Source organism: Carcharodon carcharias, chromosome 17 (assembly GCF_017639515.1).
Source record: "Carcharodon carcharias isolate sCarCar2 chromosome 17, sCarCar2.pri, whole genome shotgun sequence".
NCBI lineage: Eukaryota > Metazoa > Chordata > Chondrichthyes > Lamniformes > Lamnidae > Carcharodon > Carcharodon carcharias.
Genome location: NC_054483.1, coordinates 105926496 through 105943650, shown reverse-complemented (window position 1 = coordinate 105943650; position 17155 = coordinate 105926496). Strand labels below are relative to the sequence as shown.

At 46.5% G+C, this 17155-nt stretch overlaps 1 protein-coding gene across 1 annotated transcript in view; it reads right to left on the bottom strand.

The window, feature by feature from the left end:
• Nucleotides 1-2456: 2456 nt before the first annotated feature.
• The window catches only part of LOC121289696 (slit homolog 1 protein-like), an 810815-nt gene continuing 796116 nt past the window's right edge, over nucleotides 2457-17155 (bottom strand). The window contains exons 32-37 of the mRNA XM_041209320.1: nucleotides 14177-14405; nucleotides 13551-13681; nucleotides 12172-12326; nucleotides 10054-10342; nucleotides 8000-8211; nucleotides 2457-2858 (exon numbers count right to left, since the gene is read on the bottom strand). Coding sequence (XP_041065254.1) covers nucleotides 2620-2858; nucleotides 8000-8211; nucleotides 10054-10342; nucleotides 12172-12326; nucleotides 13551-13681; nucleotides 14177-14405 — 1255 coding nt within the window. The 3' untranslated portion in view covers nucleotides 2457-2619. The remainder of the gene's footprint in view (nucleotides 2859-7999; nucleotides 8212-10053; nucleotides 10343-12171; nucleotides 12327-13550; nucleotides 13682-14176; nucleotides 14406-17155) is intronic.

Sequence of the window (17155 nt, the reverse complement as noted above, 5' to 3'; positions counted from 1 at the left end):
CTAGGGAAGAGACCCATTTGTCTGCCTCCTCTCTGCTTCCTATGTCTCTACACTTGTTTCTTCCCTTTATAAATGTTTATCTTGCTTTTGTCTTCCCTCTGTTAGTTTCTCTTCTTGTGTTTTTCTTCCCCTCAAGAAAGGTAGCCCAACAGCAATGTCCTCTCCCAAGCCAGCTAGCCCAGCATTGAAGGGCTAATCACGGAAAACCAGCTCCACTGGACAGGACACATTGTCCTATGCCTGACGCCAGATTCCAGAAGCAACTGCTCTACTTGGAACTCGGAGACCCCCAGGAGGGCAATGGAAAGGCTTTAGGGATGTCCTCAGAGGATCCCTGAAGAGCTCAGACATCCTCACTGACTCATGGGAGACCCTGGCTTGTGACCAACCAAAATGGAGAAGGCTTATTCAAGAAGGCACCGAGCCTGAGAAACTCTGTCTGGAACGTGCAGAGGTGAAGTCGAGGCATCAGAGGAAGCCCATAAACCTCCGTGCAACCTATCTACCCAACCTTTCGAGCACCACCTGCCCCACGTGTGGCAGAGTCTGCAGATCATACTTTGGGTTCTGAAATGGCTAATAAACTCATCGAACCGGAGTAGGAGCAGCAAGTCATCCTTGATCCCGAGAGACTGCCTGAGAAGAAAGGAAAAGATTTTTTTTTCCTCCTCGGGCTGTGTGCCTACCTTCTGCCTCCTTTGCTTTTAATTTCTGTTAATCTGCCAGAGCCGATGTTAAACTGCTCCCTCAGGTAGTTGCAGAAGGTTCTGTTGCACTATTAGGAAGTAGAGGAGGTTTTCCCCAGTGTCCTGCTGTAACAGCTCTATGATTCAAGGAATTTTTTTGAGGCACAATTTGTTTTTACTGCCCCTTTTATTTCTGTTCCTGTGTTTTGCTCGCAGCAGTGTCCTGGAAATTAATCTTTAATTCCTACAGGGTCGGCAAACCTAACTTGTGACGGGTCCCACTGAGTGCCAGATGCCACAGGCGCTGTGTTCCTCCCACTGGTGCCCATCTGGTGAGTGCAGACTGAAGCAGGAGAGAAGAGTCAAACGCATAATGTCAGGCAAAATACAACCCCCTGGCAATGGGAACCAATACCCAGGATTGGATGCTGAAGTCAATTGCAGTGTCCCTATTGCAACCCTCACTCAGATCCACCATGGTGTGACTGAATCAGTCACTTCAGTAATCAAACCACGGAGACCCCTTGACAGATCTTCTTTATTTGTATTCTTCACTGACTAGTTTTAAGTATAAAGTCAGTTTGCTCTGACTGTGTTTTTAAATAATATTTTATTTTATATTATAACCATACAACAAAACTGGGGAGCAAAGCATCATACTGTTTTTAAAAAAAAACCTCGTAACGCTATTCGTTCAGTAACATGACTTGTTATTTTGAATTTTCTTTCATTGCACAAGGACTCTGCATCTTACTATCCTTGAAAGTCACTAACCCATCATTGCTCACAGTACTGCCTGCACTGCACATCATGTGTGTGTTATATTAACATCGAGGATGAGGCGAAGGCTGCAGCGAGGTGTGTGGCGGACGCATGATGGCGATTAGGTGAAGAATTGTGATGTCAAATCTTGGCCTGTTCATAGACTCTCTCCAAGATGCGACTCACCTGCCCATCTGGGTGACTTTTCATTTGTGTGACGTTTTTGGCTCATGGGGATGAGGGAAAATAGTGTGAGAGGGTAAAACTCACTCAGGTATCCAGTACCAGATACAGCACGGGGTTAGATACAGAGTAAAGCTCCCTCTACACTGTCCTCATCAAACACTCCCAGGACAGGTACAGCACGGGGTTAGATACAGAGTAAAGTTCCCTCTACACCACCCCCATCAGGTGCAGCACGGGGTTAGATACAGCGCAAAGCTCCCTCTACACTGTCCCCATCAAACGCTCCCAGGACAGGTACAGCACAGGGTTAGATACAGAGTAAAGTCCATCCACGTTGTCTCCTAACGAATGTGAGAGGGGGATGAGGATATATATTGTTGAGCCTTCTGCTTGAATGATTCTGGAACGTAAAGGCAGATTTCATTCCTCTATGACATGCGCAAGTGAAAGAGCTTGATTTGTTTGGTTTGCTTTCTCTTGTGTGATTTTCCCCGAGACCCCTCCCACCCCATCCCTTCCCCTCCCACCAAACCCTCCCCCTCCCACCCCTTAACATCAGACAAGCCACTCTGCAAGAATGTAAGAAAGACGAGACAGACAGTGTTGGCATCTTGGATTGTGCTTGCTTCCCCACCCCCTGCACACCACCCCCCCCCCCCCCCCCCCCAACCCTCCCCAAACACTCCCCCACCATTCGGTACCGCTTCCAGATGCTGCAGGACTTCAGTTGTGATGTTCTGGTTGTGTCAAGGCAACACAATAGTTTATTTTCTTCTGAACGCACATTTCTGTCTCAGGTCCAGGGAGAACTTGCCTGATTGGACAATGTTTCATTTTATTTTTGTGGTTGCTTTAAACAAGTCTTATTATACAAATAAGTCACCATCCTTCATCGATCTTGCTGCTTTGTGATGTTGTTGACTTGTGTGTATTTTTGTTTTAATATATATAATATACTCTGTTTCGGGTGAGGGATCATTCGGAGCTACAGGCACCGGGTGCAGCCACACTTGGTGCTTTTCTCCACTTGCTCAGTGAAGGATGAGCCATCGCTACACTCAAAGGTATATTTCCGTCGCTTCACTCTCAGCTCGATGCAGCACCCCCGACCCTGGCACGATCCCTGGCACTCCACCCAGGAGACTCGTCGTGTGCTCTGGCAGATGGTGTACCCTCTCTGCAGCTGGTAATAATCTCGCACGGGCACCCCTCGACACTCCGCTTCTGCAAAGGTGCATGGGGAGGAGGGGAAGGGAAGGGAAGGGAGGGGTGGTGGGATAGGGAAGAGACAAGAGAAAATCAGTCAGAACCCACTGGAGGCTGCTCCACATTCACGCCTGAGTCATTCAGGGTGTAGGTCACCTGTGGCTCAGTTGGTAGCACTCTCACCCCTGAATCACAAGGTTCCAGGTTCAAGTCCCACTCCAGGGCTTGAGCACAAAATTCAAGGCTGACGCTCCAGTGCAGCACTGTAGGAACACTGCATTGTCAGAGGTGCTGTCTTTCAGATGAAACATTAAACCCATCTGCCTGCTCAGCTGGATGTAAAAGATCCTGTGGCACTATTTCGAAGAAGGGCTGGGGAATTCTCCCAGGCGTCCTGGCCAATATTTATCCCCCAAGCAAATCACAAAAAACATTATCTGGTTGTTTTCACATTGCTAACCGTGTTCGTAAATGTTGGCGGAATGTGGATGTTAGTCTGTGATGCCAGCACAAGAACGTCACTTCCATCGAAGGGGGTAAACGTGACTGCAGCATGCCCGGGTCTCCTCCGTCAGTCAAACCCTTGCTTATCCGCCTAACTGTGAGCACATCTCCACCCACACAAACCTATCTCCCGCATCACCGACCCCTCCCCCAGCTCTCTAACGCAATTCTCTTCTGAGCAGTCTTGTTCGGGGCAGAGAGAGGGCAGGTGTCTCGACATCGTGTCCAGGGGCAGCATGAAACTAGTTATTTTCCCGGTCTTTTCATTGCAATGTTTTTTTTTAAGCGTTAACATTTTTTTTTTATCTTTGCTGAGACCTGCTTTGTATTATCTGTATCTTTTAATAGGTTCATGGCATAAAAATCAGTCATAATAAAAATGGGAAAAATCTCTCGATTCCACATTCATGCTGTGTGAAATTTGCACGGATGACGATGAAATGAGTCAAAACTTTAAATTTTCTTATTTCAAAAGCATTCTGAGTTTCCTTGGACCCTGTTCATTTACACTGATTATCTCTGTAATCTGTTCATCCCAACAACACTCAGGTCTCTGAGCTCCTCTAATTCTGACATGTTGAGCATCCCTGATTTTAATCGCTTTAACATTGGTGGCCATGCCTTCAGCTGCCTGGGCCCTAAACCCTAGAATTCCCTCCCTAACTTTCTCAAGCTCCCTCCCTCTCTCTCCCCCCTCCTTGTCTAATACATTCCTTACCTCTATGATCAAGCTTTTGACCATCTGTCCTGACATTGCCTTCTGAAACCTGGTGTCAAATTGTACTCCTGTGAAGCACCTTGGGATGTATTACCACAATAAAGGCGCTGTATTAATGCAAGCTGTTGACATGTGCTTGAGCATATTTTAACAAGGTCGGGAGAATGCTAGGGACATTTCTTGATTTAGGAAAAACGATCACAGCTTCTCTTGGCCTTTCAGGTTTAACTTGCTGGTCGTTCACATGGAGGCCACTCCAGGATATGGGATTAAAAATTACATTGACTGCTTCTTCTAAAAATGGTTTTCCCTCGAAGTGTCTCCTTTCCCGCATCTCGCAGACACCTTGACTGAGAAGCTATTGCTCACGTGTGAATCAACAAAATGAGTGTAGATGGGGGTGTCACAGCTTGGCATGATCTTACCCTCAATCGGCATCCGCATTCCAGGCATGTCCAGAGTGAGGTGTAGCAGGGATCTTTGGGTCTTGGAGCATGAAGTCCCCATGATTTTTTTGTGCCTACCCTACACACCAACACATCTTCTGTCTCTGTGACAAATTCAGTTCCACAGAGGTGGTGCGTCTTTCTCAAGGAACAGGCCTTGATCTAAGATCCCTGGGCCTGGGTCTCATTCCAGGGTATGTGAATACTCACTAAAGGTTGTCCTCTCCGACATCTGGTTCTCTCCAGTTGCAAACTTTGGTTGTGCATATTTCCACGGAGGTCTCGATCACATGACCTTGCGCCTCTAACCACCCTGCTACTCCACTCTCAGCCATTGGTCACCTGGCACATCCACCTTCACAAACGCATCCAGTTGGAACAGGAGGCTTACGAAAAGTGGCCACCTAGGCACTCGCATTCCACATAACATTCTTTGTTACCTGATTGGACAATTCTTTTTCCCATCTTAATACTGTAATCAGTCAACAGCTTTCTTCAAATTCATTTTTGGGATGTGGGCACCACTGGCTGGGCCAGCACTTATTACTCATCCTTAATTGCCCCAGAGCAGTTGGTGCTGAGCTGGCTTCTTGAACCGATGCAGTCCATGTAGGTGCACCCACAGTGCTGTTAAGGAGGGAGTTCCAGGATTTTGACCCGGCGACAGTGAAGGATTGGCGATATATTTCCAAGTTAATATGGTCTGGAGGGGCTAAAGAAAATGAAGAAAACGTGTCCTGGGAGTATTTGATGGGGACAGCGTAGAGGGAGCTTTACTCTCTATCGAACCCTGTGCTGTACCTGTCCTGAAAGTATTTGATGGGGACAGTGTAGAGGGAGCTTTACTCTCTATCTAACCCCGTGCTGTACCTGTCCTGGGAGTGTTTGACGGGGACAGTGTAGAGGGAGCTTTACTCTCTATCTAACCCCGTGCTGTACCTGTCATGGGAGTGTTTGATGGGGACAGTGTAGAGGGAGCTTTACTCTGTATCTAACCCCGTGCTGTACCTGCCCTGGGAGTGTTTGATGGGGACAGTGTAGAGGGAGCTTTACTCTCTATCTAACCCCGTGCTGTACCTGTCCTGGGAGTGTTTGACGGGGACAGTGTAGAGGGAGCTTTACTCTCTATCTAACCCCGTGCTGTACCTGTCCTGGGAGTGTTTGATGGGGACGGTGTAGAGGGAGCTTTACTCTGTATCTAACTCTGGCCATGTTTGAACAGGGGATTTTGTGTCAATTTAAAGTACATGAAAAGTCCCTTTAAATCTATTCAGCATTTGCTCTAAAAATGACAAAGGAATAATTGGGTTAATGATTGATTTGTGACTCACTGAACCCTATTACGGATTTATGCAGCCAACACAAAGTGCAGATTTACCAGTCTGAGCCGTATAAAAGCGAGGCCAAATAGGAATTGTCAGTGTTTTACTCACAATCCAACCCAGTCTGTTAAACTATGTTTTGTACTGATATAATCCACTCCTGTCCTCACCATCCTATCCCTTGACAGAGGAAGAGGAGTGGCTATTCAGACCATTTAATGACTCGAGGGGCTGTTTCTCAACTGCACTTTACTGTCTTCGTTCCATATTGGTTCATTTCCCTGTCCAACTAAAAAATCTTATCAATTTCAGTCCCGGTGACCTTCAGCAGCCACAGGATCCCAAGTGCCCGCCAGCCTTTCAGTGAGGAGGCTCTTCTCTACTTAGCCTTGAATGGCCTTGCTCGGGAAACAGTACCTGGATCTGCACTGTAACCTGCAAGGCCATGGACCGGGGGGCTGGAAAGTGCGATTAAAATGAGCGCCTAGTTGTTTTTCTTCCCCGATTCTTGGCCAGTGCGGACATGATGGGCTGAATGGCCTTTTTCTGCACCGTAACTTTCCTGTGGTTCTATGACCATGACTCTGGCAGTATGACGCTCCCCAGCCTTGACTCCTCTATTCTGAAATGACCCTGAGATGATTTTTGTACAATTTTGACCCGATGTTTTAACCCAAACAATTAGAGTAAGTTATCTTTTTCTTAAAAAAAAAATGATTAAAATAAACCGATAGCTCAGTTCAGGTTATTCATAATTTTGCTGAGCTGGACCACTATGGAAAAGTTTTTATAAACTGTGGCATAGAAGCAAATGCTTCTATTACAATAATAAAGCACTTACTGTAACATTAGATTTTGGCTGGTTTACCTTTTTTAATATACGACTGTCACCAGCAAATCCAACTGGGGCTTCAGGAGAAACTTCTTTATCCAGAGAGTGGTGAGAATTTGGAACTCACTACCACAGGGAATGGTTGAGGTGAAAAGTATCGATGCATTTAAGGGGGAGCTGGATAAACACACGAGGGAGAGAGGAATAGAAGGAAGGGCTGAATGGGTGAGATGAGGAAGGGTGGGATTCTGTGGAGCGTAAACACCAGTATGGACCAGTGGGGCTGAATGGCCTGTTTGTGTGCTGCAGATCCCATGTAATTTTATGAAAGTAAAATTTTAAAAATATATATTCTCCTTCATTGTTATATTTACTGTCTTTTTAACTTTGAGCTATTTGTTACGAACTGTGTTTCAGCTTTAATGTAGTTGATTGTTTGTTTCTTTTTGTCGTTTATCTAACTTCCTAACCTGGTTTTCCCTGTCTGTCTCAGTCTTAGAACCACCCAGGACTGACAGCACTTTAAATCAGCCCTGAACTGCACAGTCACCTGTCAGTCTTGTTTCTAAAGGGAAAGCTCGCATTTTATATAGCGCCTTTCATAACCTCAGGACATCCCAAAGCGCTTTACAACTGAAGAAGTGCAGTCACTGTTGTAATGTAGGAAACGCGCCAGTCAATCTGTGTACAGCAAGATCCCACAATGAAATAATCAACCACACTATGTTTTTAAAGTATCAGGTGAGCGATAAATATTGGCCAGGACACAGAGGAAAACTTCCCAGTTGTTGTTCTTCAAAATGTCTACCTGAGAGGGCAGATGGCCTTCTGTTAAACGTCTCATCTCATCCAAAAGAAGGCATCTCTGACAGTGATGCACCCCCACAGTTCTGGAACTACGAGTGTCAGCTGGATTGTGTATTAACGTTTCTGGGGCTGGGCTTGAACCCAAGGCACAAAGTGTTACTGACTGAACAGAGACTGACAAGTTTTCCACTCGGGTGCAATTTCATTGGTTAGGTTTGCCTTTAAGCTTCCGCTAAAACTAATTTGCATAATCATGAATGTAAAACCTCCTGTGCACCAATGCAATAGAATGTAATCGTCAATTTATTTTTAAACGTCCATTAAAAAGTTTTCCTTTGTCTATTTAATGACCTGCTGCAGTGTCTTTAATCCAGCTGAAAATTCTTCAATCTTTTCACTCTAGCTCGTATGATTCTGCCCGGATTGCATTGATATAACTAACAATAAACACACAAAAAACTCATTCCCTTTAAAGCCGTGGCCTTCTCCCCACCCTCCAGCTCATCACAAGTCCTGAGCTGAGCCAGTACCTTGGTTGCAGAGATCTCCGGTGTAACCATTCTCACACTCACACTTGGCCTCTCCGAGCTCAGAGATCTGACACTGTCCGTGCTCGCATTGCAGTCTCTTGCAGGGGTTAAACAGTTCCTGTTGCTGGTTGCAGAGCGCTCCCTTGTGTCCCTCGTCACACTCACAGCGGTAAGTCACTAGGTCCAGCGCCACGCAGCTACCATGTACACATCTGCAACACAGAACAACATTGTAGAGGGAGCTTTACTCTGTATCCAACCCCGTGCTGTACCTGTCCTGGGAGTGTTTGATGCGGACGGTGTAGAGGGAGCTTTACTCTGTATCTAACCCCGTGCTGTACCTGCCCTGGGAGTGTTTGATGGGGGCAGTGCAGAGGGAGCTTTACTCTGTATCTAACCCCATGCTGTACCTGCCATGAGAGTGTTTGATGGGGACAGTGTACAGGGAGCTTTACTCTGTATCTAACCCCGTGCTGTACCTGTCCTGGGAGTGTTTGATGGGGACAGTGTAGATGGAGCTTTACTCTGTAACATGAAAAGAAATTCCAAAGTTATAAGCCAAGGAACCACAAGATTCTTTATGTTGAACTCTTCCCTTCCTCTACAGATTCCTTTCTAGGGGGAACCAGGTTCCATGAGCCCTCTGCAGATGCTGGCCACTAGTGAACAGAGACAGTTTTGACCTTGGGGTGAATCTTAGCTGAGGCTGACTTTTTCCACTCCAAGATGGCAAAATCAGGATCTGAATCTCATGGTGGTCCTCTCCGCTACCTAAGCTGAGATTAATTATATCAGCTCTACTTAATTCAACTAACCCCGCACAGACGAGCTGTCAAGTTGGGTTCCTTCAGGCCTGTAAGCCTCAGTATCACACAGGATGGTACCAATAGTGGTTGAGCAATGTTGGGGGTGTGGGGTTGTAGGGCAGTGGGAGGGGAAGAGGGGGCTAACAGCAGCAGCGACAGTTCATTCTGAAAGTACCTCCTCCACACTACAAGCTTGGGGTCTGAATATTCATGGAGACAAACACTGGCATCTGGTGGAGAAAGTTATAATTTCAACCACTCAATCACCATCGCACAAATCTGAACCTAACACCTACAGTTTTTATCCTTGATAAAATATATAAAAATAAAGCCATTGGGGAGTCCAAAAGCACTTTACAGCTAATGACATATCTTGAGAAATGTAGTGCTTGTAGGGAACGCAGCAGCCAATTTGCACACAGCAAGATCCCACAAGCTGATAATGACTGCATAATTTGTTTCTTAATGATGTTAATTGAGGGATAAATATTGGCCAGACCACTGGGGAAAAGATCCTAACTCTTCTTCGAAATAGTTGCTGTGGCATCTTTTACATTTACTTAAGAAAACAGGAGGGGGCCTCGTTTTAATGTCTCACCTCAAAGACGGCACCTCTGACAGTGCAGCGCTCTCTCAGTACTGCACTCAGAGGGCTAACCTAGATTCTAGTGCACAGTACATTTCTGGGATGCGCTGCCTGGAAGGGTGGGTGGAAGCAGGTTTAACAGCAACTTTCAAAAGGGAATTGGATTAAGACTCGAAAAGGAGAAAAAAAAACATTGTAGGGCCGTGGGAAAAGAGGAACTAATCGGTTGGCACTTTCAAAGTTTAACATCAAGCCACATGGGGGGGGGGGTGGGGTGGGGGGGGGTACTAGGTCAGATGACCAAACATTTGGTCAAAGAAGGGGCGTCTTAAAGGAGGAAAGAAAGTTTGAGAGGTTTAAGGAGGGAATTCCAGAGCTTGAGGCCCAAGGCAGCTGAAGTCACAGCCACCAATGATGAGGTAATTAAAATGTTTGATGGACAAGAAGCCAGAATTAGATAAGCAAAGCTGTCTTGGAGGGTTTCGAGTTGGAGGTGGCGACAGAGACAGGGAAGGACGAGGCCATGGAGGGAGAAGCTGAGAGTTTTAAAATGGAGGCGTAGCTTAACCGGGAGCCGGGGGTATGCCAGTGAGCACGGGGGGGGGTGATGAGTGAACAGGCCTTGGCGTGGGTTAGGCCACATGGCGTATCCTGTGACTCACTTGTGTCCCAGGCAAGGGTCACCGAGCGGCTGGTCACAACGAGGTCCCATCCAGCCCGGCTCACAGTGACAGACGGGGTCAGAGTCTGTGCGGGGCTGGCAGATGCCATGGAGGCAGACGATCTTCCGGCAGGGCTCACAGCCTGGCACCACGCCAGCTTTCATCTGTGTCTTGGTGAAGTCCTGGAGCTCGTTGTTGATGTACAGGTTTTGGATGCACCCATGGAAGCTGGACCCGTTCTGGATCTGCCAGAGGCGGAATGCTGCGGAATTCACATCGACAGGCATCCCTGCACCACGGGAAAGGGAACAGAAACACAACCGTTAAGAACTGACGCCTTGCAAGCTACCCCCCCAGGAGATGAATCTGCACAAACCCATCTCTCTGAAACATGTACATTCTTAAAGATGCTGATACAGCAGAAGCTGATTTCCCCTGACTGGAGAGTTTAGGGCCCAGTTTCGGGATGAGGTGTGGGCTGGTTAGGATCGAGATGAGGAGGAATTTCTTCATTCAGAGGGTTGTGAATCTTTGGAATTCTCTTCCCGAGAAGTAATGTGGATGTTCGAGATTCGAGACTGAGATTGATAGGTTTTTTGGATTTGAAGAGACTCAAGCGATATGGGCACCGGGCGGAGAGGTGGAGTTAATGTCAAGGACCAGCTGTGATCTTATTCAAAGGCAGAGCAGGTTCAAGGGGCTGAATGGCCTACTACTCCCACTTCTTATAAGCATAAGGAGATGAAGTTTGTCTCAGGCACTATTACCTATAAATTTTTATAATGCACTGTGTGGTGCACCTTTAAGTGAGTGTGGTCATGTTTTCTGCATATGTCACTACAGGAAATGATGTATCACATGATTTAGACTTAGTGTCAGTTTGTTCTGATGAAGCTACCAACTCAGACACGTGTACACGCTTAGTACTGCTACCAACTTCTCAAATCCTTAATAAATGAACCATTGTGTTAACTAGTCTCTTACGCGTTGGTTGGTGCCTTGATGATTATATAATAAATAAACACAAGGAGAAGAAAAGCACCGCAGGGCCTAGGAAATATGTGGGCAGGAGGAGGCCATTCAGCCCCTCGAGCCTGTACAGCCAGTCAATGAAATCATGGCTGATCTGTATCCTTCATCAGGTGGACCTGTGGGGTTCAGGGTGTTTGCATGGCTTGTTTTTAATGAATAATTTTGTAATACACATTTTATTTGAAATGGTAATGGTAAAGTCAAGCAGCAAAGCATGATTGTTAATCTTGCTCAAAAAGTCGCCAATGTGTAATTGTTGACTGTGCCATTTTGCACGGATTTCTGACCTTTGTCTAATTAACTGTTGGAAAAGCATGTTTTTCTGTACTCAGAACAATGGCAAAGATAAGGAAGGTCAAACAATTGTGTGTCCACAAAGTTGCGATCATTAATGTAACTCTAATTCAATCATGTCAACTTGCTCAGCTATCTTGTGGTGATGAGGAACAATGGTGTAACCCAAATCTGATCATGTTAGTGTGACAAGACAACAGCACCCTGAGAGGGATAAAAGGGGGGCAGCCTCAGACATCATTGGCCAAGAAGCGAGTCTACGTCAACAGGACATACCCAGAAGGAGTCGACCCAGAGACTCTGGAGAGCAAGTGTTCAATGTTATACTACTGCCATTTTTAAGTATCAATTTTGTGCATGTTAATTCAACTTAATAAACTCGTGCTGATAATTGGAGCGGTCAGTGTCTGTTCCTGTTAGGTCAAGGAAAATTTGAGATCCCCTGTAGTGCCAACACCTTAGAGGCCTCCTGTCATATTCTGCCCTGGCCCCATGCCCATACTACTGACCACCCGACAGGTCCATCATCATCATGACGCACCACCCCACACCAAGCAGATGAAGGCCCAAGGGGCTCACCACTGCCTCCTCAAGGGGCAACTAGGGCTGGACAATAAATACCGGCCCTGGCAGCAACACCCACCATCCCGAGAATTGAATTAAGTGAGAAAGAGCCTCGGACGTTGCCAGGGGCAGATTTTAAAGGATGTTGGGAGGGTTCCTAACTATAGGAATTCCGAGTGTGTTAAGGATGAGGGATGAGCCAGCCTGCCTTGGCTGCTGCCATCGTACCTCCGATGTAAAGTGGTGTCTCACGGTTGAGTGTAGACTGCTTGACAGAGCTCTCCATGCTCTTGGGTGTCCCACCATCGATGGAGAGATTCACCATCTGGTCCAAGGTCACAATCTCTACCGTGTGGAACTGTCCATCATTGATCGTCTCCAGGCTGTAGGATGCACAGAAAGAGATATATTGGCTAACCTTGCCCCCCTTTCCTCCTCCGCATATAAATTGGCATATGGGTCAATAACTAAGCGCCATAGATTTAAAGCTTTGAGCAGATTAAGGTGTTAAACATGGCTCATTGGATAGCACTCTTGGTTTTGAGTCAGAAGGTTGTGGGTTCAAGTCCCACACCATGACTTAAGCATAAAAAAACCAGGCTGAAAATCCGAGTACAGTGCTGAGGGAGTGCTGCACTGTCAGAAGTGCTGCCTTATGGATGAGATGGGAAACTCAGGTCCCGAATACCCTTTCAGATGAATGTAAAAGATCCCACGTCACTATTTCCAAGCAGAACAGGGGTATTCCCCACCCCAGCCAGTGTCCTGGCCAATATTTATCCTTTAACTCTCTCTCTTCATGTACCATGCTCTACAAGGGCATTGGTGACCATGGGCTTCCATGCGTTGGTCCATGGTTATGCTCTGGCTGACCAGGAGACTCTCCCACTCTAACCTGCCATCGGCGAAATGGAAGGATTTTCAGGTTGATAATCAATTTTTTCAGCCACATTACGAACACACCTGAGGCCAAGAAAACTAGAGTGGGACTTGAACCCAGAGCTTCTGACTCAGAGGTAGGGACACTACCCACTGCACCACAAGACCACCATCCTTGAACTAACATTCCAAACAACAGATGATCTGGTCATTATCACATTGTTTGTTGGACCTTACTTTGTATCAATTGGCAGTTGTGTTTCCTGCATTACAACAGTGTTTACATTTCACAAAGCACTTGGCTGGAAAGCACTTTGGGACATCCTGCAGATGTGAAGGCAGCTATAGAAATGCAAGGAATTGCATGTTAAAGGGAGGTTCCGTCTGCTCTCTCAGGTGGACATAAAACATAAAACAAGCCTCACAGCAACTTGCCATCTGCCATCTTTGCTGGAGATGGTACACAGTGTGAGGGACACATGAATGCAAGGCTTGCTTGGCAAATGCAGCAGCCGGTGAGGAGCCCTGCCGTCTCCCACGACCTCCAGCGTTCACTACCTGGGCTCGCCCATGCCCAATGGACATGGGGTCAAGATGGCAAGATGTGGAAAGGAAAGCCAGCCAGGGGCCAGGGAGAGGTGGAGAGAATGGGAGAGATGTTGCTGGAGACGAAAGCAGCAGATCGAGGACTGGCTAAACCAAAACCTCTGGCCCCCACTTCCCATTACCTGTAGATGGCAGAGCTCGGGTAACTGCCTGGGTCGTAGCTGACCCTCACGTGACCCTGGTAAAGTTCAACCGCTATGTGGTCATTGTCCCCGTTGTAGAGGAGGATCCCATTATCTTCCGCAGTGGAGACCTGAGGAAACAGAAGTCACCTTCATGTTATTAAGAATCTTGTGTAGGATGTGCACTTCCTGTCCGCAAGCCTCACTTCCTGTTGGTTGCAACTTTTAGTTACATTTTTCTGTCAACATAAGAAATAGGAGCTGCAGCCCCTCAAATCCATCATTCAGTAAGATCATGGCTGATCTTCTATCTTAACCCCATCGTCCTGCACTACCCCCATATCCCTTAGCCCCTATCTAAAAATCTATCGACCTCTGTCTTTAATGTGTTCAATGGTGGAGCATCCACAGCTCTCTGGGGTAGAGAATTCCAAAGATTCACGAGTCTCCGAGTGAAGAAATTTCTCCGCATCTCAATCCTAAATGACCGTCCCCTTATCCTGAGGCTGTGACCTGGTGTTCTAGATGCCCCAGCCAGGAAGAAACAACCTCGTCTCCCCTGACAAGTCCCTTAAGAATTTTGGATATTTCAATGCAGACCGCTTCCTTCCTCTTTTTACACTTACCTGCAGCGAGATGTTTGCGCGCGGCCAGTTCTTGAGCTCGGTGAACTGGAGATAGGAGTCCCGATCCACAAAGTTGACGCTGACCAGCTTGTCGCACCGTGCTCCTCCGAAACCGGGGAGGCACTGGCACAGGGCGCGGGCACCAATATTCACACACTGCCCACCGTTGAGGCAATCCTGCATTTGGCACTGAGCAGGAGCCGGGGAGGGGAGCTCACAGAATTGGCCACTGGGGGGAGACAGAGCACCACAGATAGAAATAGAGGCACTGAACAGGCTGCAGCTGATAAAAACAGATTTGTCAAAAACTACCCCCAGCCTTTGCTCAAATACTATAATTTCCATTCTGCTTGCCGTGGTATTGTCCCACTGGTCCTTTAATACCTCACATAAGTGTCCCTTTGTGAAGTCTTAATGTTGAACGTCGATTAATTTATTAATATTCTCAAACTTGAGCTCAAACTCCTCCATTGACTCGCTCTTCCCTATCTCTGTAAACCTGGACTCTGCTTCCCCATATCCACACACACACACACACTCTAAGCTCCTTTTGCCCGTCACCCCTGTGCTCGCTGATCTTCGTTAGCTCCCGGTCAAAGATTTTAAAATTCTCATCCTTGTTTTCAAATCCCTCCATGGCTTCTCCCCTCCCTAGCTCTCTGGTCCTACAGACCTGGAGATCTCTGCACTCCTCAATTCCGGCCTCTCATGAATCCCCCGATTTTAATCGCTCCACCATTGGTAGCCAGGCCTCCAGCTGCCTAGGCCCCAAGCTCTGGAATTCCCTCTATGCACCTCTCTGCCTCACCAGACTGCTTTCCTCCTTTAAGACTCTCCTTCAAATTTGCTTCATTTATCAAGCTTTTGGTCATCCTAAGATCTCCTTACGTGGCTCACTGTCAAATATTATTTGATAATTGATCTCATGAAACGCCTTGGGATATTTTACATTATATTAAAGGAGCCATATAAATGCAAGTAGTTCTTGATGGCGAATCAAGCCTTGTTCTGTAGTATGTAGTGTGTTGCTGGCTGGGTCAGCGTTTATTGCCCATCCCTAGTTGCTCTTGAGAAGATGGTGGTGAGCTGCTTTCTTGAACCGCTGCAGTCCGTGCGGCGTAGGTACACCCACAGTGCTGTAAGGGAGGGAGCTGTGAAGGAGCGGCAATATAGTTCCAAGGTAGGATGGTGAGTGGCTTGGAGGGGAACTTGCAAATTGTGGTGTTCCCATGTATCTGCTGCTCTTGTCCTTCTAGGTGGTAGAGGTCACAACTTTGGAAGGTGCTGCCAAAGGAGCCTTGGTGAATTGCTACAGTGCATCTTCTAGATGGTACATGCTGCTGCCACTGTGCATTGGTGGCGGAGGGAGTGAATGTTTTAAGGTGGTGGATTGGTGCTAATCAAGCTTTGCCTTGGATGGTGTAAGGCTTCTTGAGTGTTGTGGGAGCTGCACTTATCCAGGCAAGTGGGGAGTATTCCATCACATTCCTGACATGTGCCTTGTCGATGGTGGACAGGCTTTGGGGAGTTAGGAGGTGGGTTACTCACTGTAGGATTTCTAGCCTCTGACCTGCTCTTGTAGCCACATTATTTACATGGCTAGTCCAGTTCGGTTTCTGATCAATGGTAACCCTCAGGATGTTGATAGTGGGGAATTCAGCAATGGTAATGTCTTGAATGTAAAGGAGAGATGGTTAGTTTCTCTTTTTTTGGAGATGGTCATTGCCTGGCACTTTTGTGGAGTGAATGTTACTTGCAACATTTCAGCCCAAGCCTGAGTGTTGTCCAGTTCTTGCTGCATTTGGACATCTATTATTAAGATGTTATAGCAGGGCACTTAGAAAATCTCAACGCAATCAGGCAGAATCAACACGGTTTTGTGAAAGGGAAAACATGTTTGACTAATTTATTGGAGTTCTTTGAGGAAGTAACGAGCAACGTGTAAAGGGGGAGCTGTGGATGTGCTGTACTTAAATTTCCAGAAGGCATTTGACAGAATGCCACATCAAAGGTTACTATGCAAAATTAGAACTCAGGATGTAGGGGTAACATATTAGCATGGATAGAGGATTGGCTAGCTAACAGGTAACAGAGAGTAGGGATAAATGGGTCAGCTTCAAATTGGCAGGATGTGACGAGTGGAGTGCCACAGGGATCAGTGCTGGGGCCTCAACAATTTACAATTTATATCAATGACTTGGATGAAGGGACTGAATGTAGGCTAGATACATTTGCTGATGACACCAAGATAGGTAAGGCAGTAAAGTTGTGAAGAGGACGTAAAGGGACAGCGACAGGTTAAGTGAGCGGGTAAAAATTTGGCAGATGGAATATAATGTGGAAAATTTGAGCTTGTCCATTTTGGCAGGAAGAACAGAAAAATAATAAATAGTTTAAATGGAGAGAGATTGCAGAACTCTGAGGTACAGAGGGATCTGGGTGTCCTGGTACATGAATCACAAAAAGTTAGTATGCAGGTAAGCGAGTGATTAGAAAAGCAAATGGGATCTTGTTGGTTATTGCAAGGGGAATGGGATATAAAAATAGGGGAGTTTTGCTACCATTGTATAGGCAAGAGAGACTACATCTGGTGTACTGTGTTCAGTTTTGGTCTCCTTATTTAAGGATATAATTACACTAGAAGCAGTTCAGAGAAGATTCACTCGACTGATTCCTGTAATGACCGGGTTATCCTATGAGGAAAGGTTGGACAGGGTGGGCCTGTATCCATTGGAGTTTAGGAGAATGAGAGATGATCTTATTGAAACATATAAGATCCTGAGAGGTCTTGACAGGGTGAATGCTGAGAGGATGTTTCCTCTTATGGGAGAGCCTATAGCTAGGGGATACAGTTTAAAAATAAGGGGTCTCCCATTTAAGACAGAGGTGAGGAGAATTTATTTCTCTCATAAGGCCTTGAGCCTGTGGAACTCTCTTTCCCAGAGAGAGCAGAGGAGCCAGAGTCAATGAATATTTTTA